The sequence below is a fragment of the Pipra filicauda genome, unplaced genomic scaffold (assembly GCF_003945595.2).
Source record: "Pipra filicauda isolate LSUMZ 115617 unplaced genomic scaffold, ASM394559v2 scaffold82_size2718185_pilon, whole genome shotgun sequence".
In the NCBI taxonomy this organism is placed as follows: domain Eukaryota; kingdom Metazoa; phylum Chordata; class Aves; order Passeriformes; family Pipridae; genus Pipra; species Pipra filicauda.
In genome coordinates, this window is record NW_024105009.1 from 234054 (window position 1) to 260961 (window position 26908).

A 26908-nucleotide genomic window follows, 5' to 3' on the forward strand; every position below is an offset into this window, starting at 1 on the left:
CTGCTCTTTGCTGATGCACCACTACAGTTGTGTGTGGGACCACACAGGAAATTATACTGAGGAACTGATTTGTGATCAGAACAATCCAGCAGTAGATCCATCCCTTTCCAAAAAAAAAAAAAAACCAAACCAGAATAAACCCAATCAAAAAACACTCAAAAAAAGCAGCTTAATTTGAACCAACTCCCTGTTGCCATTCAGCATAATCAGCTTAAAGCAGTTGTACCAGTGAAAATGAGGGGGTGAAAGTAAAGGAATTAGCAAATAGGGGAAAATGAATGCTTTTTAAATGTAGATTTAATGTTGGAAAATGGATGAAGACCATTAATGAAATAATAAAAATTATTTTCTTGTACAGAAATATAAAATCTTAAACCAGTTCAATAAATAAATAGGGTGTTATGAATAATTTTGTGCAGTTATCATTGTTATGTAGATTCTTGTTATGTGTCTGTTCAAGCTTTATAAATCTGTACCACATCCCCATTCATGTGCTGAAACATAACAAAATTATTTGTGAAACTACCAACAGGCAAAAATACTATTCCACACACTTTTATTTTCTATAAATATTTAATTTTTATCTGTCAAATAATTACTCGGATAACCAGGTAATAAAAATACCTCAGTGAAATGAAGTTTTGTACGTGTTAATTTGAAAGAGAGATCCTTGTTTCTCATAGCAAAGTGATAAATTTCCATGCAAACATCACAGTGTATGTTTAGGATATAGACTTTTGTATTGTTTCATGTGCCTGGAGTTTGCATCCATGTAAACACATACACAGGACATAAACAAAAGTAAGTGTTATTAAGGAAAAGAAGTAGTTGTATCACTGAAAACAAAACCAACCACCAACAAAAACAACAAACCCAGTCAATCAAACAAACAAAAAACCATCCAGAACACCAAAAAACTTTTCAAATACTGAATCTTACTAAATTTTTAGTTTCTGCCTGAAACCAAAAATTTTATTTTCAGATCTAGTTTGAATAAACTGGTGACATATTCCGTGTATATTTGTGATATTTCAGTACCTCCAGTTATTTTTTGTATTCAATTTTTTATGAGGTTAATTTTTAATAATAAAAACATATAAAGATAAAATATTGCTGTGTTTTGCTTTTATTTACATTGGACAGGGGTTTACTGTTATATCAAATACAAAAGTCTTTTTGCAATGTCTAGGAAAAATAACAATTACTCTCAGTACTTATTACATTTGAATGATAAAAAACCTTTTTTTTTTGCCGTGTTTCTACTTACATTTATCAATAATTGCAAAGTGAACCTCTAGAAAAGATTAAGTGGGTTACTAACTGCTTCTGTTCAAGGAGCCAATATCTTCACCAGTTTGACTCTAGTGTGTCTTTACTGCAGAGAATTCAATTTGCATGGCAGTGTGTGAGATGTGCAATAGGCATGGAGGTGACCTGTAAATTCTGAGCAAGAGACTGCTCTCAGTGGGAAGGTCAGGCAGGAAAGGGTAGGAACAATTTTGTGCAAATGGTTTAAATTTATAAGCTGCTTGTTCTTTATCTGCCGTATTAAAGCAATATGTAGGGACACAAGGAAGTGGAAATCGATGTGTTATAGTGCTGTGGAGGGAAAATACCAGAATTGGAAATAAATCCAGAACTTTATTGGCTAACTAATGTCCCACTATTAGTACTTTAAAGCAAGAGAGTGAGCACATGACTCTTGTTGAAGGATAGGAGAGAGTTTTACCAATTTTTGCTTGCTTGTATGTGTATGGGCTTTTCCTAAGCTGTATCAGAAGATAGCTGTTACATTCTTCAGTATTTTAATGTTTAAAGCACATATTCTCACACAAAACTGCAAAATTGCTTCTTGTGTTGTAAGGCTGATGTCCATCTTCCCCCATGATGGAGCATCTTTAGCAGAAAAGGGAAGGACTTTCTGGGTGTGATGGAGTGTGCAGAGCTCCTGTATTCAAGTGTGGTGCCAGAAGAAAAAAGATTGGGAGTGAATGAAGAGGAATCAGAAAACAGAAAATGCTAAAGAGACACCTCAGAGGATGAAAATACTAAGATTGAATAGAGGTGACTGAAAAAGTCCAGGGGCCAGTGAATATCTTCAGTTTTTCATTGTGGAATTTCAAGCAATTTCCCAGTGATATCTTGACTTGTATAAAGTCTGAGAGAAAATTCCCTTCCCTTTCAGAAGAGACAGAGGTTACTCTTAGAGTTTTCTGCTGCATTATCCCCTGCTGTTTGCTATCTCCCATGGCCTACATGCATATAACTCTGTACATCTGTTAACTCAATTATTTGTATGTTCTGTCCATTATGGCCCATTGTGTTCTATGTTCCTCTGAAAATCACAAGCAAAGCCTTAGTTAAAAAACAAAACTAGGATTCAAAGTTCATGGACAGATCCTAAAAAAATGTCATCAAGTTACACTAAAAATTAAATTACAATTGAAAACAAAAAAGGCAAACCAACATAGAGAAGAGTCTTCTCTCATTGTTTGAGGTACAGAACAACTGGTACCACCTGATGTAATCCTCCAGTATTGTATCACACCACACAGAAAAAATCAATGAATCATATTTTCAGTTTTAGTCTCCTTTCCACGAAGATGTTTAGTTATTTTATGAATTATATATGCGTACGTTGCAGTTATAAATCAAATATTGATAGAAGTCTATTAACATGCTTTCACTTTTGTTTGAAGTGCAGGAAGCCATACAGCACAATAAGAAACTGACTGCAGTGAACAAAAGACAAGAGACTGAAATAAGTAATCTGAAGGAAGTAAGTATGGGATGCATTTCTGAAAGTAGAAACAGGATTCTCTGGGACTTCCAAAAGCCTCTGCAGTATTAATGGGAGTAGTGGACAAGCAGCAGAACAGTTTTTCATTCTGTGACATGGCTAAATTAGTCTCATGCTTCCACAGATACTTCAGTTAAAATTGGAGCAGCTCTGAATAATTTCTCCAACTTGGGAATTTTTATTTACCTCTACAGCATCCTGCTTGTTTCTTGCTAATTATTAATGACCTCTCTTCTTCCTGTGCTGTGTTGTCATTGCTTCTCCCATCTGATGTGGAAAGGTCTAGTCAGAGATGATAAACTGTGTAAGTGAACCTCTGACAGAAGTGGGAGAGTTTTGTGACAGGCAGCTGAGACATTGGATTATAATAATTTTATTTACGAAGAAGTTGTCTGGCCACTGAGCTCTTTTCTCTTTGCATCTCTTCAGAAGGTACTATTTGTCAGGTACATTTTTGAGTTACACTGTTGAACATATGTGACAGTGGGAAGGATAAAGTTCTCTTTTCCTTTTGAGCTGTTTCTTAAGGGCTGACAGAAGAAGAACCAAAGGATCCTCTTAAGTCAGACTTATTCTGTACACTCAGTATCTTACCCCAACACATATTTTTTATATCTCCTTATCTTTCCATTTCCCTCTTCTTTTAAGTTTTTTTTTCTCCCTTAGATTCTCTAATGATTTTAGATAGGGAACATGATTGTCTTGGCTTCTTGGCCTCATGTTAATTCCCAGTTTCCAGATGAATGCTTTGAGCTACCATGGAATATTTGTAAAGATTGTGATTCTTTTGGAAAACAAAAAGGGTCAGGGAAAGAAGGTAATTTGTACACGAGGAACAGGGACTATATACATTTTATATTTATGTTTATATCTATATTGATCAAAAATGGATGCTTACCTGCCACTACCTGTCTTTCCCTGAAAACTGGGGTTTGAAGTTACAGAAGTATTTGAACAGTCTCCCTGAATCTAGTGCTGGTTTTTGTTCTTAAGAGCATGCAGCTTCTTGTTGTTAAGGTTCTTTGGAGTTTGATGCCATTAAAAGCCTGACTTAAAATTTACCTTTATCTTGAAATATAAACAGTTTGAGATTTTTTTCATTTGTTTCATTCCTACCTTCTCTAGTGCTTTACTTAATTCTTATATTTATTACATAGCTACCTTAAAAATTAGTGAGGGACTCAATCTAGATTTGCTTAGTTACATACTAGAATATAACATGCCAGATCTCAGTATCAAAAAGATCAAGTTTTGAAGTGATTGTTGGATCTCAAAATTTCAGAACTCTTACCATCATAAAAGCAGACTGAGAAACACAATAATAGTAAAGCAAAACACTGGAAAAATTCTCAGATTAATGTCTAAATCACAGTTAGGCTTTGTGGAATTCAAAAATGTTCATTTAGCTACATAATTCAAATGATAGGTTATATATAAAAGCTATATATATTTATATGAAATATTTGATGGGTGGAAGAGCAACAGAAAAATATCAGAAGGTGTCAATGGCACGACTTTGTTTGCATTGGGTACACTTCGACTGTGCAGTTCCTTTAAAGAAGGGTAAATAACTTGTATGTGACAAAAGGAGGGACATTCATCTAAAATGCAGCATATCTTTATTGTAATATATTGTATATAAAAAATGTAGGCATTTTAGAAATATTTAAGCATCACAGTAAATTGGATTTGTTGCTTTTGGTAAGAAACCAAGACTAATGAATTACTTAGCATTCTCTGAGGGGAAGTCATTTGAGAGATAAGAAAATAGAAATGTTTAAGGAAATTTTACGTAGTGAAATTTGTGAGTAACATAGGTGTGAGAAACTTGATATGATTTATGTACTCCAACAATTAAACATATTGCTTGATCCACTCTTTTTTCAACTGTACTCTTGATTCTTAAGGTCATGGGTGATGAATTTTAAATAAAATACTGTTAGATAAGCAGAAGAAGGGGCCAACTGAAACTTAATCTGGCTGCTTCAGTTCACCAGGAAATGCCTTTATTTCTGTTATTTCTGAATTTCTTATTGTTTTTTTAGTGTTTGATTATCCTGTTCTGAACAATCTGAACTGGACTGTTTAGAAGAGTTTGGAAAAGGGATTAGCAGGCTATTTTCACTTGCTACATAGCTGAAAGAAGTCCTGATATCTACAGCACAAGTTTGGACAACTTCTAAAGCTGTTTTTATCTGCCTTGGAGACTTGACTGAACTCTAACAGCTCTGACAACTTATGGGTTCAAACTTCTTTCCTCTGTAGCCTCAGTGCTGGAGCAGGAATGACTGTCCATAGTACTAAAATCTTAATTTGGTTGTCAGCTCTTATCACAGCCATTACTTTGACTCAGACCAGGATGATCTCACAGGTTTGTTCTTAATGGGAATATGAAGTTAGTGAATGCAATTCAACATTTATGGATGAAAAGCCCCTAATCTCCAATATAATGAAATTGCATGTATGTTCTGGGTGGTGTTAAATATGTACAACAGTAAACTTGGGTTAAGCTGCAGTCTACTCTGCACAGCTTTAGTCTTCTGGGATGTCAGGAAAGCAATGTTATTTGGAGAGGTTGTAGTTGTCTCTTGGCATTGCCAGCTTCAATTCCAGTTCCTAAATTTTAATGTAATGGACTGTGGCAAAATTTCCTTTTAGGTAACAGTTGCTTTTGGATTTGAACGTTTTGATATTCAATGTGGTAGGATTCTTTTCGACCACTGTGAAAATGCTTGCATTGAAATCTGGCCAAGAAAAAGGTTTCTTTCATTCTGCTGCTTAAAAAAAACCAACTAATGCTGCTCAAGACCCAAAAGATGACAAAAGAGCAGCACCAATCTAGGAAGAGAGCAAAAAGATGTAGTTATAATTTTAGGACAGTTAAAGTTTGCATAAGGTGTCAGCGTAGTCTTGGGAAGTGGTTACATCTGCCTACCCTGGCTGCTTTCCAGTCCTTTGCAATCTGGAAAATGTATTTATGAGCCTTGAGATAGTGTAGAATTAAAATTTCATATTGATCAAAACTACATTCGACAAAAAAAGAAAAAGGTGGAAGTCTTAGCTTAGATCAACATGCAATAGGAAAACAGGTTTAAGGTGCAGACAGGGTTTTTGTGACACTCTTGACTTAGGCTGGCATGAAGTGTTTTTGAAGCCACGTCCCTCAGCGTGTGCTTCTGGGAACACATCAAAGGAATGGGCTTAAAGCCTTGTCATTCTTTCTTGGCACACCTCGAAAACTGATAAAATATGTTCCATGGTCAATTTAATTTATATGTTTTTGAACACTACTAGTAACTTTAATAATAAGAGAAATCTACTAGAATAAAGCAGAAACTTTGAGAGTGAAATTTTAAGAAAATATATGTAAGTATGTACGTATAAATTATTTTATATTATTTTTACAGCTACACAGGTTGCGATTTAACTCACTATGGAAAACTTTGCTATTGTTTTTGGTGGTCTCATTTGTGTTGGTTTTTTGGGAGTTTGTGTTGGGTTTTGATTGTTAGCTGGTTTGGGCTTTTCCTGCCTACAGCTTTGTATTAGCAAATCTGGGTTCGGTTCCAGATGGATTGTACACATCCACCTGCTAATTACAAAGAAAATCCAGGCATCTTTTCTACCTCAAGGGCACGACTTACTTCGTGTGACTTGTTCTTTCCCCATGACAAAATAAGTAGTAAGATTTTTTTTCTCCACACTGTAAAGCCTGAGTTTTGGAAAATACATGGTACCATATCCATGGCAGGCTTTTGCACCTGCCTGTGTGGCCACAGCCTGTCAGGTGTGTTCTCTATCCGTTTGTTCCAGTTCTCTGTGCAGATTGGCACAGGGCACATTTTCACCTGTACAAAGTTAAAACTGCTCGCACCTTCTGCCACTTAACTGCAGCAACTCTCCTTGCACATTTCTTTACAGAGCCTTCTAGTAAAAACAGTGCTACTAATGCATGTTTTTATTGGAAAAAATGGGAAAAAGCCTTACTAGCTTACAGAATATCGTAATTTTAAAGCGTTGCTGTCTTTGGGTTTTGTAATTGATTCTGCAATTGCACTTAGTACTTACTAGATAATTTTGGATTTATTTGTGGCTAAAATACATGAAAAATAAAGCCTCTAGCAAAAAAAAAAAAAAAGAAAAAGAATTGATTTATTTAAAAGTAGTACCTATACTTATATTTTCCATAAAACTTTGTGAATTTCAGCTACAACATAATCTTTCCTTCTTCTTTTGTGCTGTTCTATGATTTTGTCCAGAACAGTCAAAACCATTGGTGTGTGATAATTCTGTCTGTGATAACTGGAATTCCAGTTTTGTGAAGAAAAGTTAAACAGACCAAACTTTGGTTGCTAGATAAAACTATTGCCATTCTGAATGCTTGGTTCACCACTATGGCATCATGAAGAATTCTTGATACTATCTGTGAGCAGCATTCATAACCTCTGCTGTTTGTCTGAGTAAACGTCAGAGCACTCAAGGAGAGAGAGATATTAAACAGACTACCTTGTACCAGAATGGGAGGGGTGGGGGAGAACAGGGCACAATATTTATGGCTCCAGGAACTATAAGTTGTAATTTAATGAGATCAAAGCATTTGCTGTTTATTTGCTGCACTAGGAGCTTGGAATAAACTGGTTACGAAACAGATACCAAAACCAAAAAAAAGGATATTTAAAAGAGCACAAAGACTATAAAATCAAAGGCATCATGTTATAGAAGCCTCTAATATAAAATTAATTTAGCATTCTCCTGAGAGTAAGTAATTAATGTTACAGGAAAAGCAAAGATCCTTCAAATTTATAGCCAGTTCCTGTTTTTACCAGATAATCACTGTTCTTCCTTTTCCCCTCCTCATTCCCAGGAACATACACAGTAGTTATAATAGTACTTTATTCCTATTATATATCTCAGTGTAGGAGGTTTTACCAATACCAACTCAATGTCCACTTCTGATCTACTTCTTGGAAGAGAAAATAACAAAATGACGAAGTAAATACTTCAAACAGAGTAAAATCAGCACAATAACATTTTACCTCTGAAAATAAACTTTTAGTCACCTGTGATAAGTTTAAAGTTTAGCAAGTCAGTCTTACAAATTTCAGTACCTCTAACTTGTTCTGTTGTTTCCACGCATTATTTAAAAGTAGAGCCTGAACTCAGGGTAGTTTAAAAGCTTTGTCTGTGTTTTGAATTGCAATGCCTATACTGGATGAACTATTTATACGTGTTTCCTGTGTTAAGGAACTGAAGAAAGTAACTACAGACTTGATAAGGTCCAAGGTCACATCTCAGTACAGGGTGGGAGAAGAAAACATCAATCTTGCAGCGAAGGAAAAACAGTTTCAAGAACTGCAGCAAAAAATCAGAATGGTATTTTGGAATTTGAACAAGTTAAATTTTTGGTGATTATTTTCTGGAAGTTATCTCTGATGTACAGATCAGTGACTCCTTTCTATTAACTCCATATACAATACAACGAAACTATTTCCAGCACAACCTTTTCTAGGGAAATAAATATTCTATGAATATCAGTATCATTTCATAGTTAAAAAAAAATGGGTAAGAAGACATTTCAATATAATTCAATTTCTTTAAATAGCCTCATGATGATTCGCTATTTCACATTAATACAATATTACTAAGGAAAATTGACACTAATTTTAGATGCCTTTTACTGTTCTTCATGCTCCTTTTTTTTTTTTTAAGGAGACTGCAGTTAGTAAAAAAATTCAAGAAGAAAACACTCACATTAAAGAAGAAAAGCTGGTGAGTTAATACAGCTTTGCTACTTTAAATAAGAGCTCTGAGTGCTATATTTCATGTTTAAGTTTCTTAAATTATTATACTAAGCTACAAAAATTAGTTAAATTCAGTTGTTTGCTGCTCAGATTTTAGAAGGAGTATTACCAGAACAAGGTCTATTGTTTGTCACTTTATTTCATTTCAAGTCTTAAATTTTTGGTTTTGAATTCAGATGGGAGAAACTTGGTATTCCCATGAAACTGTTGTCCCATGTCAGCTCAGTACAGATAAGCAGAAAGGCTGGTGTAACATGCTTGTTGTTCTGCTTTCTGGTGGCCAACAGTTCATTATTTACCTTATTATTTATTATAATAATGGTTGAAATTGGTGTTGAAACCAGGTAAAATTGGAATAATTTGTCAATTGTATGCAAAGGAAATAATGTTCCATTCATACAGAACATAAACATTTTGACTGTAAGATGCCATCTACACTTGCCTGAACAGAGTTAAGACTCTCTTCTATTGCTAACTCAGGTATGTTCCAGAGCAAATGCTGGTATTCAAACCAAGGTATATGGAGTCAAGTATCAAACATAGCAAAAAAACCTTTGTTCCCTGCAATAACAGCATAATACACTGCTTTGCAGAATATTAAGCCTTAAAAGGGTGGTTGTTTTTTTTTTTCTTTTCTTGAGCAGTTGTAGAGTTTTCAGTCTACAGGGAACATGTCAGGGAAGTGTCTCATTCTTGTTCTCAGGGAAGGACAAAAGCAGTAGCTTGCTTGTGTACCCACAGAGGTACACACTGGAGGCTCATCCAGCAGCACTCTTCCAGTCTGTAAAACCCTGGTTTTTAAAAAAAATAAACACTTGCCAATAAACACAGGGGGAAAAAAATGAGAGACAAATTCAGGCCTCATTACTCTCACAGCCCTGAATGCACTAAAAGCATTTCTGTGGAGATGCATGTAGCATAATTCACATGCATATTTGATATGTGTTATCTAAGAGAAGGACTCTGCTTTGTGTCTCTGTTTTGTTCGGTGTGAACTGCTGGGGTTGGTTTGGTAGGTTAGTTTTAACATATGGAGGAGTTTGGTATGAGTCTGGGGAGGGCTCTAGTGTAGAGATACACTTTGTGTTTTCTCCAAGAGCTTGGGTTAGAAGACATGGATTTCTGTGTTATGGAGCACTAATAATTCACCATCTGGATCAGCTGAAACTTTGGCTTCAGTGGTTCTTGGGCTGAGGCTGGAAATGCTGTCTAAATTGTAGCTGATTTGCACTGAACTGTGTACAGAGAAGCAATCTGGTCTAGTTGGGTGAACACTGTACTAGATTTAAAAATCATGGCCAGCTCTGCCACTGACCTGTCAGATAGACACTCCACAGCTCTGTAGTTCAGTTTTCTAGATGTAAAATTAAACCAAAAATTAAGTGAGGCTCAGTGCAAAAATATTTATTTCTGCATAAGAGTATACATGCATGAAAAACAATGAGCACACTCAAAATAATGATTTTATTTTAGTAGTCAGCTGTTTCTATGTATCCAATAGAACCAAAAATAGAGTAATTTGAAAGCACTTGGCAAGTATGTGAAAGTGTTTGTTTTAATAATATGTTGCTCTCAATGTATTTTGAAGCCGCTGAGCACATTCAAGACTGGCTTCTGTCTGAAACTCAGTGTTTTTTTCCTGTGCAGGTCTTCTTTTAGCAACTGCTGTAACTGTTCTTTAGGGAGTAGAGATTGCCTTGTCTGGATCATTCACTCTTGTCTTTGAAACTCTGGGAATGTGTTCTGTAGTGTTTGATACAAAATGACTCCCCCTCTCAGTTTTCAACTAACTGCAACAAACTTAACAGCAGCACCCATGGGTTTGTAAATGCATGGCACTTTAATCAACTCATTATAGGTGGCTCTTTTTTTAGAATTCACTCTTCATGAAGTAACAATATACCTTCTTGATGAAGGTACCACAAAAGTTCACATAGTGACAGCAAAATCTGATATACTTGCACCATATGATGCAAGGCTAATATGTGACAGTTCACATCTATTAGGGTTTACATCAGGAGATACAGAATAATGTCACATAAGGGTAATCCATTAGTGGAGTAATTTCTATGGGATTTTCCATATTTTTCACAACTTTGATATGGTAACATAAGATTACTCTGTCCTGAATTGAACTCACAGTGGGGTTGGATTTGATATATTTTATTTAGATTTGCACTGAAGTGTGTTTAAAGTATTAGTGGATTTCATTTTAATTATAAGAAAATTCTCTGAAAAAGAGTAAGTTATAGTAAGTCATAATAATGTTGTCTTCTCCAAGGCAAAAGGCCAGAAAAACTGGGCATTGTTCTGATTTCTCCCTACAAACTCTTCCCCAATGCTGATTTTGGAGTATTTTTTTATATGCCTGATTTTGTAAACACTGACAGAAACAAAAAATAATCTAAAAGACATATGTTAATGTTTAAACTCTAGAAACAAAAATCTTAATGTATCCTCTTCTGTTTGTATTAACAAGGAAATTCTCAGCTCTCTCCAGTGTGTGCAGGAGCTCCTTCAGCGAATAACCCAAATGAATGCCAGAATGGAAAGTGAATTAAATGCACTGAAAGAGGAATATCAGGTCGGATTTTTCTTGATTAGACAAGCTGCTACTATCTTTTCTGTAATTTTTAAGTTCAGGGCTGTTAAAGACATCAGTGTGCTTTTCAGAACTTTTGACCTCACTTCCATTGCTCCCTCAGCTCCTTAACTGTCAGCATGAACCTTGAAGCACAGGCTGTGGTTTCCCTCTTTTACTTCTCTCCCAAAAGTAAATCATGGTTGCCATTCTTAGCAGCCATTTCTGGAGGGTAAACCCAAACCAGCTTTGGGCTTGCTTTCAAGTATTTTGAAATCAAATAATTTTATGACTTTTTTTTTCCTTGTAATTTGCGTATTGGTATAAATTTCTGGAAAACACTTCAAATTTCAGATTTTCAGTCATAGCTAGTGCTTGCCCTCAGTTTTATTAGAGCAGAGGGCCTAAGAAAGAGCATATATTTGGCCCTTTCTTGCTGTACTGTCTGGTGTCATATTTATTCTAGAGGTGGTAAGTGGTCACATGGAGAGTGTGGAGTTCCAGCACTCCTTAGTTCCTCTTTCAGCACATAAAAGTAGCTCAGAACAGTTTGGATTCTACATTTCAGTAGCAGATTGGCCCACGGTGCACTAAAGATGAAGGTCATATCTGTTCCCACCAGATGTGCCATGCAGAGTTCAGGTACAAACATTAATTGGTCTGTTAATAATTATTATCTAGTATTTGTCCATGCATGACCACAGCTATTCCATTCTTTGGCCTGTGAGGCCAAGGTTTTGAACTAAGATAGATAATTTCAAATTAAACTTCCAGTGTGCATGTATACTTTTGTTTCTAAGTAAATGCTTCTATGCTAATTTTAAATAAGATTAACTTCCCATAAGTCTTACTTTGATTTTTAATAGTTGTAAGTATTTTGCCTTGTGCCACAAATGTAGCACTTTTGCATCTTGATTAAACAAGTAAGGTTAAAGGTGAGCTATGTTTTCCATCAGAAACTAGCTAAAATTTCTCTAGGAATTAAAAGATTAATTGAACAGTCCCTTGGCTGTAGAATTGCCTAAAGCAGCAGGATTTTCTGTAACTTCTCTTATTTATATGTTGGGTCCAGTGAAACAGCTGGATTCCTTGCTGTTCATACAATACTGTTTTCTGTTAGAGTAAGAAGGTAATGTGCTTTTTATTTTTTTAAGATCATTGAAATTACTTTGTAAATTAAACCAGCAGCTCAAGATAATTTAATTGGTATATAACCTTACTGATGATGACTTACATACTATGGGAGCCCTTTAGAATCTTTGTGTCAGCATTACTGAATAGCAGGTGTATTCTAAAAGTGCTTTTTTCTGATAGTATTTCTGAGCTATTGTTTCCCATCTCAGATAAAGTTTATAGTGTGCTTTAAAGCTCCAGCTAAAACTGTAAATGGTATCTCTGAATCTTCCCTTTGAAGACTGCACATAAATGTCTACAAGTATAGCTTGTTTTCTTCTTGTTAAGGTATGAATTGAGTGCAAGTCTCTGTTGTGCAGCCTGTTCAGGCCAAAAATTGATATCTGATTGTGATTATACTAATTCTGATTAGAGACCCTGCTTTGGTTTGGGTCTGTTTATTTTAGATTGGGGAGTTATTACTGTTTCCTGCTGTTCCAACTACAGCACAAACCATTGCTAATCACCAAAGCTTCAGTGCAGCCTTCAAAGGTAATTTCTTGCAGGCATAAGTACTTTAGATGAAATTGGTGTTACAAGACATGGATAACTAATAAGAGGCTCTTGGTCTGATGGTTAGTTTGATGTAAATATTCCTTCTTAGGCTCCACTGTGTCACTTAAGTTCAGCCAAGATTTGATCCCAGTTGAGTTTTGTGAGATGATTCTGTGCATTCTCAAAACCAAGATGTTCTCACTTGAGAATGGGAATTAAAGGACTCATAACATTTATAAAAGCACATATGAGTGATAAGCTTTCATGAGAACACATCTGGAGACATAAAAGTGGCTAGATGTTTTAATAGATCTATTTTTTGTAAACATTATAAATACATGCATAAAATGCAGTGATTCCTTTAAACAGCATGATGTAAATCCAGTGTGATATTAAAAGTGAATGTCACAGCTTCTTGTTCCTTCCAGATGAACTCATGGGATTGTTTTGATTTATCAGAAGTGTCTGTCTTTCAGTTAAAACAGTGGTCATAAAATATCGTTGCTTTTTTATAGCTACTTGTTTGGCTGACAGTTTGATACAAATACCAGGATATTCCAGGGAATGAGACAAAGTTAGCATCTTATTTTGCATTGTCACTTTTTTAAAACATCAAATGGAACTTTAAAAATAGGGAGCTGAATATATAACTCGAACGTCTATGCACTTTCATTCCAATTTGGGAACTATTGATTTCATCTGTATTGAGTCTAGAGCCTCAATATGATAAATGGGATCTAAAGCTTATGTACTGTTCTTGTGCTCTGTTCCACTTCCCTGTCAAATTTGTGGGCCTTGCTCATCGAGCAAAAAAATTTCTTCAGAATAACCCAAAACCGAAAGGAATGATTGTACAGTCCCGTGGAAATATTTTTATTCTTATGCTCACAAGAAATGACCATTTATTTTTAGGCTTAAGATGACAGAACGCTTGCAAGGTCGTATTCCAAAGGATCCTTTCTCATTCTGCCTATGCATACCTAGTGCTAGGATGCCAATGCCATTATGACTTCAGAAAAACAAGTTACAGTTCTTTACCAGATAACAGAATACTTGAGAATGCCAGGAATTCAGGTATCCCCCCCTCTCTGTACGAGTGGCTTTAACATATGATCAGTTCAGGTATTTTGCCCTAAGGGCTGTGTTGTGAATAACTATAATATTCCATCTTTGAGGAGGTTGCATTTGAGATGCAAGTAAAAGCATCCCTGGAGTTAAGAGCAGGGTTTATCCAAGAGAGGAGGTCTTGGATTCCTTGTTTATACAACAGGATGAAAGATGCTACATCAGTGTGATTATTCAGACTATGTATTGTTGAATTGTCTCATCTTTTTCATTGTATAATCTATCAAAGAAGGTCCATTATGTTCTTACACAGAACTTCTCCCAAGTGTACAAAAGTGCAAGGTAGTTTGAATTTTCCCAGTGTTAATATCCGTAAGACATATTTTTATTAATAGTGTAGCTAAATTAACGCAGGCATTTTAAAATTGATGCTAAGTGAATCAAGTAGACTCATTTTTAGGTAAAAGATTTAGTAAAAACGAATTACTTTGGAGTCTTGCCTCTGTAACTTAACATTTTTCAAGTGGACTTTCAAAGAAGCTCAGCAGAGTCATAAATATGTAGCTGGCCATATAGCTGCATGCATTAAAGTTGTGTTTACATTATCAAGTATATAGTAGGTCATGGATGCAGTGAGTCTTTAATCTTCCATATTGTTTGCTAGAAAAATGTGATAGGATAAAAATTCCAAGAGTACCTGAAATGCGTGTGAAGACACTGTTGGTTTGCAGGAGCTTGCTTTGATTTATCATGGGAAAGCTGAAAGAGTTAACCCCAAAATGTTGCAAGTACAGTTATGATTGTATAAAACTTAGTATTACTGTTATTTCAGTGCACTCCTATGTCAGTGATCTAATAAAAATAAATTAAAGGATAATCAGATGTATACTTCATGTTCCAGTAGATATGTTTTAGAATATAAAGACTATACAGTTTATAAGAGAGGTTAATAAAGAATTTAGGACAGAAAAACTGTTCAGAAAAATAATTTTTTTTCTTTCAGTATACAGTAGTTTTTTCTTTAAGTACAGCAGGTCTAGATATGCTACATTTCATATTTCTCATCTCTGGACTTTATATTACTTTTTCAGAACATTAAAACTTATGCAGTGAAACTGAATAATGGCAAGTGTTTTTATACCCTTTTATAGCCATTTCTTTTTTCATAACCTCCCCCTGTTTCCTGTTAGCTAAACTATAAGCACCTTTCTGTTAATTTATGAAAATTATTGTTGAGATAGCACATTATCACTGATCTGTATGGCACTTCCAGCATGTTAGAAGCAAAGGTCCAAGCAACATAAAACACATCAAAATTCATTAATGTGGTATTGATTATTTTTTGGATAATTAATTTTATTGCAGGCCCTTGAAAGAGATAATGAGCTGCAAAGGGAGAAGGCAAAGGAAAATGAAGAAAAGTTCCTTAATCTTCAGAATGAGCATGAGAAAGCACTAAGAACTTGGAAAAAAGATGTAGGTTTATTAAATTAAATGTTAGAGTATTAAGAGGTTTTCGAAATAGTCATCAAGCATTTCAGGCAATTCCTAAAAGCCAAGAAAATATTGCAGAAATAATACAATAAAACCAATTTCTTTTCCAGTAACACAGATTCTTCTAGAGATGAGTATTTTTTAAAGGTAGATTTAGGTTGACTTCTGTGCTCTAAAAGGTCAGTGCTCTTCCTGCAGTTCTGATTTGACAGAAATTCTTCAGTGTGGACTGAGGGTGAAAGGGGATAAGAAAAGGTGTATGTCTTGTATGTCCTCCCAGTGAATTCACTTCTGTCTACACCTAAACAATAATTTGTCTTCAATTTGACATTCTTTCTACAACTTCATTACTTTTAAAGAGTACTTCTGTAATTATTTAATCCAAAACAATTAGCAAAACACCATAGCTGTAAAAATTGTCTGCAATAATAAATGCATGTTTACAAGTAGGAAAGATTGATACCTCTTCAATAGGACAAGATCTGCTTAGTGTGTGGAAACCAGACTCTAAGCAGCATTTGTTTAATAGTCTGTCTTTTTTATTTCTATGTATTTGGCACCTTCTGCCAGAAAGGTTTTGATTTTGGTAGATGGATTTCCAGGGAAGCTGTGGGGAAATAATGCAAAGTTGTCCTTGTAATCCTGTTGTCTAGGGCTAACTCATTTGAGTGCAGCCACTATGGAGATGACTGCAACCATGAGGCTGCAAAATAACTAAACTGTTCTGATGCTCAGTTCCCTGGGAGAATTTGATGTCCTTGATTCCTTGGAGAGTTTTATACCATAGTTTCATGTATAGACATTGGATCTGCCCTGCTTATTTCTCAGGAATGTTTGCAACTATTCTTTAGAAGATTTTTTTTTTTTCCTTTTCATGTTTCTGCTATGGCTAACTAGAAATTTGGTCTCTTAAAGTATAGCAGCATTTTGCATTGGTAAAGTTAACATTATACCCTGCTCTGGAGATCTTTGGAAATGAAGTGAAGGTATTTCTGTAAAATTGCCCTTCTTACAACTTGTGGTTTGGACAAGTTCTTGTTCTAAATACAGAAATTTAATTGTTACATATTCACTGAAGAAGCATTGGATACTTGAGGCTATTTACAGAAGTAAAGTGCCAGGCAAATTATTTGCTGTTGTAGTTTCCTGACAGTGTAGGCAGAGAATCATGTTTATCTTTGAGCCAAAAAAAGAAGAAAGCTACAAATACAAATCTCACTTATTTTGAGTGTTGCTACTTGCAGTAAATGGTGGGGAAAAAACCCAAACTCAATTAATAAAAGGTATAATCTGCAATGGAAACGTGCTTAAAATTTTGGTTTGAATTAAAGAGCTCAATTACTTTGTGCAAAGAAATTCCTCAGCATCTATACTTTTCTTTTAAGGATTTACTTTAATTTTCTGAGCTGTCAATACCCTTGTAAAATGCTGGTTTACATATCTGCACATGCAGTAAAGTGTTTGTGTGCTCTGTGTACTCTCAATTATTATAGGAGGAAAACATGAGAAGAGAAATAGATACTATTAAAAATGAGCTGAATTCCCTTAAAGGACTTCATGGACATCCTGAAGATTATCATCTTCCTCAGGGAAATCAGCAGTCTGAGCAAGTCAAAAATCTGCAGGTAAGTGTCTCTACCAGCTGCAGTACCATCCATGTCTTCTAAAAATTTTAGAGAATAAGAGATATGACAGTTTTTCTGATCTTGTCTGTGTCTCTACCAGCTGCAGTACCATCCATGTCTTCTAAAAATTTTAGAGAATAAGAGATATGACAGTTTTTCTGATCTTGTCTGTCATGTCCACTGATCTTCCTTTGACATTGGTAAACCTAAAAATTTATCTGTGATATTTATCAGTGATCCAAAATACTATTAAAATTTACTGTACCCAGAGAATGTTCCCCTTTCATCCAGAGGGGTGCTTATATCATAGAAACCTGAGATATTACTTCATTAATAAATTTATATATAACAGTTAGCAGTTATCTTAAACAACCCGTCTTCACTAAATCCTATTTCACAGACATATTTTTGCATGCATGTTTCTCAAATCAGAAGATTCTTTTTAATCAATATACAGGTTATAGAAGTTCTAGTTTTAGTTTAACAACTCCAACCTTTATGTCACTTAGAGCCTTTAAAAGGCACAGCAAACTCAACAGGTGATGAATATAGGAGGTGAAAGACTGTTTTATGTGGTGCAGGTTCGACTAGAATTGAGCTTGCATTGCGGGGGGAACCAAGTCCATGTTCAGCTCTGAATTCAGAGCACATATGAGAAGTCAGCAAGTGGTTAAGCACATGAAGATGGTCTTTTGGGACAAAAGGAAGAGCCCTGCAGCTCTGTGTTATCCCATGATTAAACTGGATTGCAGATTTGTATTCCAGCCTTTTATAAAATTGAAAAAAATGGGAAGAGTCAGAAGCCATAAGAAACTTTCCCTGTGCAATGAGTGTATTCTGTTGTTCTGTTGAGTATTGGTTATATCCTTTTTTTCATTTACTTTTACATCCAAATAATGACTTACCCTTCAAAGAAGAGAAAACTCATTTTTCATGTATACAATTTTGCTTTCAGTATTGAGGAAAATAGGGAGATACTAGGACTGAAAAGACAGATTATTTTTTTTTTTAGAATTAGTCTATTAATTGTTAATAAAATTACAAACTGCAAAAGTATTTTAGAATTTGGAAGAACTTAAAATAAATTTCTTCACAATGTATGTTTATAGCTCATACTCAAGCACACACAGAAGCACATCTGCTGCTTTGTGCTTAATAATGCAAGGGAAGTTAGACTTACTCATTGTGCCAAAGCTGTATGAACTCTATGTGGTATAATGCAAAAGGTGTAACTTTTAAAAATCATTGATTCCTTGAATGAAAACAAAATATCAATTCTGTTTAGGAATTGATTCTGCAGAGTCAATGCAATGAGTCGTTCATGATAAGCACTGTGGGTTTGAAAGCAGAAAAGCTTAAAGCTATGCTCATAAATGGAAGAAAGTCTGAGATGTCTTCTGAGTATACATCTTACACTATCTTATGGCAAATTGCCACACCACTTTGTGTTGTACAATCACTAGATTTCCAAAGCTAGGCAGGCTGGACTGAGTCAAATCTCCAGTGGGACACTGCCAAGAAACTACAGGAGCTGCAGCAGATCATATTGATTGTACTGATTTGTGGGATTCCCTTGTATCAGTAATGAGTCAGTGTGTAGTGAAACATAAAAGGGAAAGGGGTTGGCTGCAATTTAGATCTTGACTGTGGTTCCAAGTGTAGTAAGGAAATATGCATATATTTATTTTTACACCTAGTGCAACCTGAAATCCCTGCAATTATTTGTGGGGCATGAAACTTAGAATGTACGTAAACTTCTTCATATCGATCACCTCTGGAATAGTAATTAAGCAAAGGGCCTTCTTAAAAGAAAGATACAGTATCAGACCTCATTCCAGACTTGGATTGCAATTTAGTTTAACCTTACCGTGCTTAACATTTAATTTAATATGATTTGTAATACAGCTGTGCACCAACAGAGAATAGGGCTACACCTACTAATGGGTTGCTGTAATTCTTTTGTGTGTATATGTAGAGAGGGATCTGGTTTTGAGCAGCTTTTGAATTTCCTAGTATGAAATAATCTGTTGAGGGAAAGGTCATCTTAGGTATATGTATGTTACTTATTTAGATTTTACTAAATCACAGGCAAAAAGTTAAAATCCAGGTTTAATAGTTTTGATATTTAGGTATTTTAGTTTATGCATCTTGGACCTGTTTTTGAAGGGCTGAGCAGTCATTTGAAGTTATTGAAGAGTAGGTTTATTCAACCCATCTGAAAATCTGGAAAGGAATCGTAACCTTTATGCCTTTCTTTATCCTTTTTATTTCAGATGCATTCAGCAGTTCAGCCCGTGCCAACAAACATGGTAAGATCCACTGCAGTAGCTGTTTTATAACTGTATAAAAGAGTTATACTGTGGTGTTTGGTGTTTCTGTCTAAGGAAACAGCTCCTAGAAGCAAAAGATTATAAAAGAGTTACAGCTCTCCTGAAATAAAAAGGAAATTTCTAGTATGTGTGTTCAGAAAGCTTGAAAATGTGGTGCCAAGGCTATACAGAGCAAAGAAAAAAAACTTAGAAAACAAAAAGATTTAGTACATACAATTTCCAAATCAGAATGACAGGGAAGCTAATAATAAAAAGAGGAGAAAAAGAGGAAGAAATTTCAACTGAAACTTCAATTTGAAGGATCAAGATGTTTCTGTGACTTCTATAAAGCTGTTTCTTGCAGATTTGTGTTCTGCATCACCTACTCTGCCACCACTGCAGTAGCCCCATTTTTACCAGTGCTGTCCACGTGCCTCCCTCCATTTTGCAATACACTCTGTCCTCCCCACACATCCAGTGCCCAAGCACAGAACTTGTAACCCCCTCCCACATCCCAGCCTTCCTTCTGCAACATCTCCACTCACCCAAGTATCCTCAGCTTTTTCTCACATCTTTTATGACTAAGCTCCCTCCCACATGTGCCTACTTTTACATCCTGTCTTTAGGGCAGGAGCCAGCACGTGCTCCTGTCTTCAGCTGCTGGACAGTTGATGATAAAAGATGCATCTCCTTTTCCTTTTATTTTGGTGGGATTTTATTAAGTTTTTTCTTCACTAGTCAGCTCCTAGTTTTCACAGAGCTTTATTGACTGTAGCTTTCAAAAATACACAAATACAGGTGCAGTAGTGGATCAGTGATTTAGACAGTGTTGTAGACACATCCTTCAGGCTTCTACTCACGTTGAATTTGACTCAAATTTGGGTTAAAAAGCCACCTGGGAGGGAATGAGGAACTGCATTACAGGGATTACAAATTCATGAGCCTTATTTGCTTGTGAAATTAAGTTAAAAGTCCTAGGTGGTTTGTTAAAAAAAAATGGTGTTAATAGGTGTGTGTATGCACATGTGTTGGGTGTCAACAGCAATCCTGCAGGCTTTTCCTGCATGGAATTACTGAGCAGGTCACTGATTTGGCCACCAGAGAGAGGGAGTGATCCAGTCAGCATGTGTACAACACAAATTCCTTCCACTGAGAAATTCTGTCAGTCTTTGTAACTTTGTGGACTGTAATAGCAGGACCTAATTTCTTTCCTACTCTTCTAGGGTATTAGTCTGCTTTTTTATTCCCTCTTATTAACATTAACTTTTTATACTTCAGGTGAGTGGTCTTTGTTTTCCAGCAGAATTGTAAAATTAATTTTAAGTCAAAGTCCTGAACTTTAGATCTAATCAGTGAGTGGAGTAAATTATTAAAATACGTATAATCATTTGTTCCTTCTTATGCTAGAGTGGTCAAGAACAATCAAAAGACAGTGAAATACAGGCTATTCAGAAAGAAAATGAGTTCATACAATCTGTAATAAGAAAATATGGTAATTGTGGACATGAAGAAGAAACTGAAGTAAAAACCACAAGAGACCACTCTTCAAACACTGAGGAATTACAGACAGAACAAAGTAATAACCTTACATGGATAGCAGAGATAAGTAGTATTGTTGAAGGAAGGATAAATGTTTGCAGGTACAGTGCATGATGAGAATGATCAAATCCTGAGTTAAGTGATTTTGTACTAACAACAGGAAAATTCTTGGTGTGAGTAGTGCTCATCTATGATAAATTCACCAGTACTTCCAGTGGCTGCCCTGAGGCATTGAGAAGGTCAGTGGGCTCTAACCCCTGAAGCTGTTGCAATGTTCTGTGTGCTTTGTTCAGAAGGGAACAGGGCTTGGGAAGAACTGTAAGGTGTATAGAAATGTTTGAAAGCAAAACCAATGACCTTCCCTTTCCCATAAGACAATGAAAAAGGCTGAGAGTGGTTGTGCTGCCTAGGGCAGGGAAGGTCTGCTCATGTGGATAATATAACAATACCTATCACAATCTGTACAAAGCACTTTGTAACTCCAGTAAGTAATTTTTTGAAGCCACTTAAAGGAAATGCACTTAGTCTCTAATGCTCAGTCTCTAAAATGTAGCAAAGATAAGCAGAAGTTTAAAAGCTTATTAACTGCAAAGTGACTGGTTTAAAAGATCAATGCTCACAGCCTTCAAAGCATCTTTTGGAAAACACCCTTCTGGTATTGAAATGGCCCACTACTATCAAGTCCCAGCATGTTGCTTTTGGTGTGTCCCTTAAACAGCTATTTTGGCTTTGTTTTCCATTTAGTTAAAAATGCCACTTTCAAAAATAAAGACAAATACAGATGCAGTAGTAATGAGTGGCTTAAACTTTACATAGACTCACATTATTATGAAATAATGTTATAATTTCATTATGAAGACCCCTTTCAATAATAAGGCTGACAGATACCAGTTGAGAACTATTTCAACTATAAGCCATATCTAAAATATACAGAACGTTAATATATTTTCTGTTTTATCAGTTTATAAGTATTTTGCAAGCTACCATAGTGCAATACTTATCTTCAGTAACTTTTTGTTAGGCTTGTATGTGTAATATAAGATAAGAAAAATCAGTATCAATATTAATCTTGAGTCCATCTCTTTGGAAATTATAAACTATAAAAATAAAGCATTATATAACCTCTGGGTTATCATTTACCAACCCTACAGATTTACAAGTTCTTGAAAACAGTTCTAAGGATGAAATTAATGTTGCTAGTGCTTGTGAAGAAAAGCAAAGGGAGGCTTCTCCCAGGAATACCCTCTGCACAGATACTGATTTAATTACCCAAGGACAGAGCTCGGAAATGCATGTCACTGGGAGCAAAGAGGCAGAAAATCCAGGAGCAACACAGAGAATGTTACTGGATGAAAACAACACAAATTTAGAACAAAAGCCACAGGCCAGCACTGAGCCATTGGCAGGAGGCCACACGCAAAGAAAGGCCTTTTTAGACAGTACTGAGCCTGTAGGTGCTGACAAGAAAAATGGGAATCAGGAGACCAACTCCAGCAAGCAAGAACTGTGCAATGCTACAGCTGAATCAACTTCTGCTAAGGCAGACACAAAATCAGACACCATACAACACAGCAAAAGTGTCCTTACACCTGAAGCTTTCAGTCCTGAGCCTGAAGTGGTTCTTTGCACTGAGAAGAACTCTCTGTGTGAGAGAAGTACAGGTGACCATCAAGCCAAGGAGTTAAGTTTTGGCATCCTGCCTTACACTAAAGAAAGTTCTCAAACAGAATACCAAAAATGTAGCTTGCTGACCAGTGACAATTATGTGGGCAACAGATTACATAGAACAGAAAAAAACTTAAATTGGAGTGGTTTCCATAAACTTCCTCTTAAACAGATACATGCAGATGCTGAAGACAGAAATGATGCCAGGAACATAAACACAAATGGTGCACTGGGGAGCAGTGGAGTTCCAGCAACTGATGCTCAAAATCTACCAACTGTGTATGGTGATAATGCAAGTGGTGATGACGCTGTGAAAGAACACAGTGACAATATGTCTGTCTTAGCTACTTTCAATTTATGCCCCCCAAAAACTGAACGAGGAATAAATGCAGGTGACATGCCCAGCAAGCAGCCCGAACAGGACACTACTAAACAAACAGGGAATGCTACAAATCCAAGCACGTCCAATGCTGAAACCACACCTCCAGTAAAGGCTGATGGTCTGGAAATTGCTCATAAAAAACCCCCAACAGATAGAGCTGGTACAGATAAACTAATTCCATGCAAAAAAATTAATGATGATACTCAGATGCACTCCATCAAAAGTGGACATTCCCTGGAGATTAATAATTCAACAAATAACACATTGTTAAAAGAGAAAAAAGACTTGCTGAACAGTACAGTTCCAGGAAGGAAGTTTGCTGAGGGTCACCTGAAAGAATCATGCTCTTTACCCATGAGAACATCTGGAAATTTAGTAAACATAAGTGGAAGGTCATCCTTTGATCTTTCAACCTCAGATAAAAAAGCTGAGAAAACTCCACTATACTTCAATTTTTTAGACCTCGGTTCTTGTTCAAGAGTAAATCAAATGAGAGGTCAAGCTACATGGACTTCAGCCTCCAAGGAACCTTCCCTTTTGAAACTACCATGCTTGGTGGAAAACACAAAGGTTATTTCAAAAACACAGTGTCAAAATCTCAGTGAAAATGTGGACGCAGGAGAAACAGGACAAGGTGAGAAAACAATAAGCATTTATGCTTTGAACCATATACTGAATAAGCTTAGAAAAATTATGAAAATGTGAAATTTCTGTATCTCAGTGTAGAAAAATGTAAACCTGACATTTTAGTTATATGGCAAAAAATTTGAAAGGTGCTATTTCTCTGTTTATAGTATGAATGCAACTAACCAGCTTTTGTTAGTTTAATTAGTTGATTAAATAATTTTTTTCTCATATTTCTCTTTCTAAAAGAACATCAGTGCAATGACAAACTGAATTTTGACAGAGATTTCTAACCCTAATATAGAACATATTCTATCAGTTCTCTGCATGGATCTAAAAAACACTGAGCAGCTTTTGGAATTTATTCAGTGCTCTCATTTTGCATCAAAATTTAGGGTAGCTTTTGAACCAGCAGATGCTTCTTTGAATGGGGTTTAGAGGTGGTTTACTTTTTAGTTTATTGTACATCTCTAATTCAGATGGACACTTCAAACCATCAGTGTATTGAACATGTGAAAAGACTTTATATTCTTTCAAGCTCTGGAAAATACACCGAGCTTCAGGAGTGCTCAAAGAGGTTTTTTATCTCCTACAGTTGGCACTTGGCTATTATTTGTTGAGCAATATTTTGCATATGAAAAACAGTAAATATGAGCTTTATTCCACGTGTTTCTAAATTATTACTGAAATGTGGAAAAACTGTGTTTTAGGTTTGTTTTGCAGTAACATTAACTTCCAGATTACCCCTAGGTTTATTTACCAAAAGAGCCATTTCTAAACTCGATCTTTGAGCAAAGTAACAAAAGCATCATTGTTATTTCCACAGTAATCTGACTCCAATGCATTTGCAGATGTTCCTCTACTTCAGTAACTGGACAGAGCAAAAGACAGTACAAGTGGTGCCTTCCTTTCTCACAACAGAGCTTGCATGCAGATTCTATTCTTAATGCCTGCTGTAAGCTTAAAAAGGCAGGTCTTTTGGGCTCTTGAACAGAAAGCCCCTGATTTTATACAAAACTGGAGCCTTGAGTGCTTAGATGTTTTTCAGAAGACCAGGATCCATAGTACAGGGTGTTTGTGTCTACTTGAGGTTTTGTTGGTGTAGTGTTTTCAGCTTTGCCCCTTGAACAAACCAAGAGAAGGGTGGACTCCCATCCCTTACTTTTGCAGCCAGTGGCAATGAGACAGAAAACCAGCAGTTTGGTTTCTTTACATTGTTCTGGTGTTATGAATTTAGCTTTGCAGGCAAAGTTGTTTGTGTACTTGTGTCCTGCCTATGCATATTTGTGTTCAGATATACCATTTTTTGAAGCTCAGTTTCAGAAGTATCTTTGTCCCTAAAACAATAGTGGTGGTAGCAAGGCAGCAGGACCCCAATCTCACATGGTACATTAATTCTTGTAGTAATGTGAATTTTGATTGTTATTATTCTTCCAATCAAATGAAAGAATAATAACACACAGTTATGTGCTGTTCTGCATGGATCTTTTCTGGAAGAACAGACAGCACTATCTGAAGTTCTTCCATGTGTTCCTCCTCCTTTCCTTGTCAGAAACCTTTCTGTAGGCAAAACACTGGAATTCCAAGAAGTTACTTGTGACTCAAAGTTTATCCCAAGGAGTTGGTAGGGATTTTAATCTAACTCTTATTCCCAAGTGAGCTGCCTAGTGACCACACTTCTTGGATTCTAGTGAGGATCTTGGTCTGCATCCCAGGTGTGCCTCTTTCTGCTTAATTTAGATAGGCCCCTACTTGAGCCTGCTCACCTCTCCGAATCCTGCACCTCTTTTGGAGACTGGAGAACCTCCCTGTCAGGGCACCTATGAGTCACTGCAGCTCCCAACATTTATTGTGGTTGGGTTTTGTATTGTTTTGTTTCCAGATCTTTTCCCCAAAAGGCAAACCTGGAGTAGAATCCATGTGGATCCCTATATTTTTTTAAATTTTTCCATATGAAAGATCTAGAGGTGAAGAGCATTGGTGAACGAGCTGAGTAAACCAATCTGAGGGAATTCCTTTTACTGCCTTACCACAATGCAGTTTGCTGTTTATACCACTCTGGTTCCCAGAGAGCAGCCACTCCTCATCAGTAAACAGAGGAACGAACTGGGAATGGGATAGATCTTCCTGGAGAGTGCTTGAAGAAGAAAACAAACCCATAACCATTTTCCTGCCCAGATAAAATGACAGTATTCTTCAAGAACTATTACATACCCACAAAGTAACATGTATTTTCATAGCAAAACAAAGATTTTTACTATTGATGCAGTGATCACAGGCATCTGTGTAGTGACAAAACAGCTCCTGTTTGCACTGGAATTGTGAAAGTATGCTTGTGTTTTCATCCTGCAAGGAACTTGATATTGCTTTCAACAGAGTCTGTTACAGTGCATAAAACCTCTGCAGGACTGGACAGTTTTACTTTGCCATGATTAATCTACTTATCTGTCCTTCCTACCTTTGGTAGATGGCTATAGCCTGACCTCTTGAAACATTAGATACAGGCACTAACAAAAAAACCTCCTTAATTTTTAAAATGTTTTTTGATTGTCTAAAAAACTTTGTGTTAAGAATGTCTGTTTTTATTACAAGTCGCCCTGGAATATCATGTAAGGATGGCAGTACTTGTGTATTTTACTATAATTATCAGAAGGTGAGTTTAATATAAGTGTTTGAAAAAAATGTATTCGCTTAGAATATTTAGAATACACACATTTTCTATAAATCACTATTTTGTCATTAGCTTAATATGTGAAAATGACGGGAAACATTTTTAATCAAAGTAGAAACGTAACACATCTTTAGAGAAAAGGAGATGCAGAAGTATGTGAAAGAAAAAAAAATGAAGGAGAAAAGCCTACAACAGAGATCCAGTGATTTAAACCAAAAATATTTGATATTTTAAGATCAGAGGTAAACCAGTTTAGTTACTTTACAATTAGTGCCTGGAGACTAAATTGCAGTTGTTACCATTTCCTTTTTGTCAATCAGGTTCTACCAGTTCTAACAGAGCTACCAACACTTTGAATACCTCTAATATCCACCAAGACCCCCAGGGAGATCCTAGTGAAGAATGGAATGCTACAGCAAAGACTTTTTATGATTCCTCTTTTCCCACAGAACATGTAAGTCAATTAAAAATATTGCAGACCAGACCTCAGTGAGCTAATTCCACAGATATTTGTACAACTGTACCCATCTGGATACTTTAAGGCTGAGTCAATCTCCAAAATAATATCAGAAGGGCAACAAGACACCATTTTTCACAATTAAGGTTGATAGAAAGCAGCAGGAAAAAGTCACAGCATATGAATCAAACAGATGCTAACCAGTCTGTTTGAGAGGGGAGGAAGAG

At 35.9% G+C, this 26908-nt stretch overlaps 1 protein-coding gene across 9 annotated transcripts in view; it reads left to right on the plus strand.

Moving 5' to 3' along the window:
* The window catches only part of CCDC73 (coiled-coil domain containing 73), a 65264-nt gene that overhangs the window by 34595 nt on the left and 3761 nt on the right, over positions 1 to 26908 (plus strand). For 7 of the 9 annotated variants that reach the window (XM_027735771.2, XM_027735767.2, XM_027735778.2 and 4 more), the window contains 10 exons: positions 2700 to 2779; positions 8045 to 8173; positions 8510 to 8569; positions 11081 to 11185; positions 15281 to 15391; positions 16903 to 17034; positions 19308 to 19343; positions 20751 to 20919; positions 22034 to 23563; positions 26545 to 26678. In XM_027735771.2, the coding sequence (XP_027591572.2) occupies positions 2700 to 2779; positions 8045 to 8173; positions 8510 to 8569; positions 11081 to 11185; positions 15281 to 15391; positions 16903 to 17034; positions 19308 to 19343; positions 20751 to 20919; positions 22034 to 23563; positions 26545 to 26678 (2486 nt within the window). The remainder of the gene's footprint in view (positions 1 to 2699; positions 2780 to 8044; positions 8174 to 8509; positions 8570 to 11080; positions 11186 to 15280; positions 15392 to 16902; positions 17035 to 19307; positions 19344 to 20750; positions 20920 to 22033; positions 23564 to 26544; positions 26679 to 26908) is intronic. The other 2 variants (XM_027735777.2, XM_039390473.1) reach the window with 2 other exon arrangements.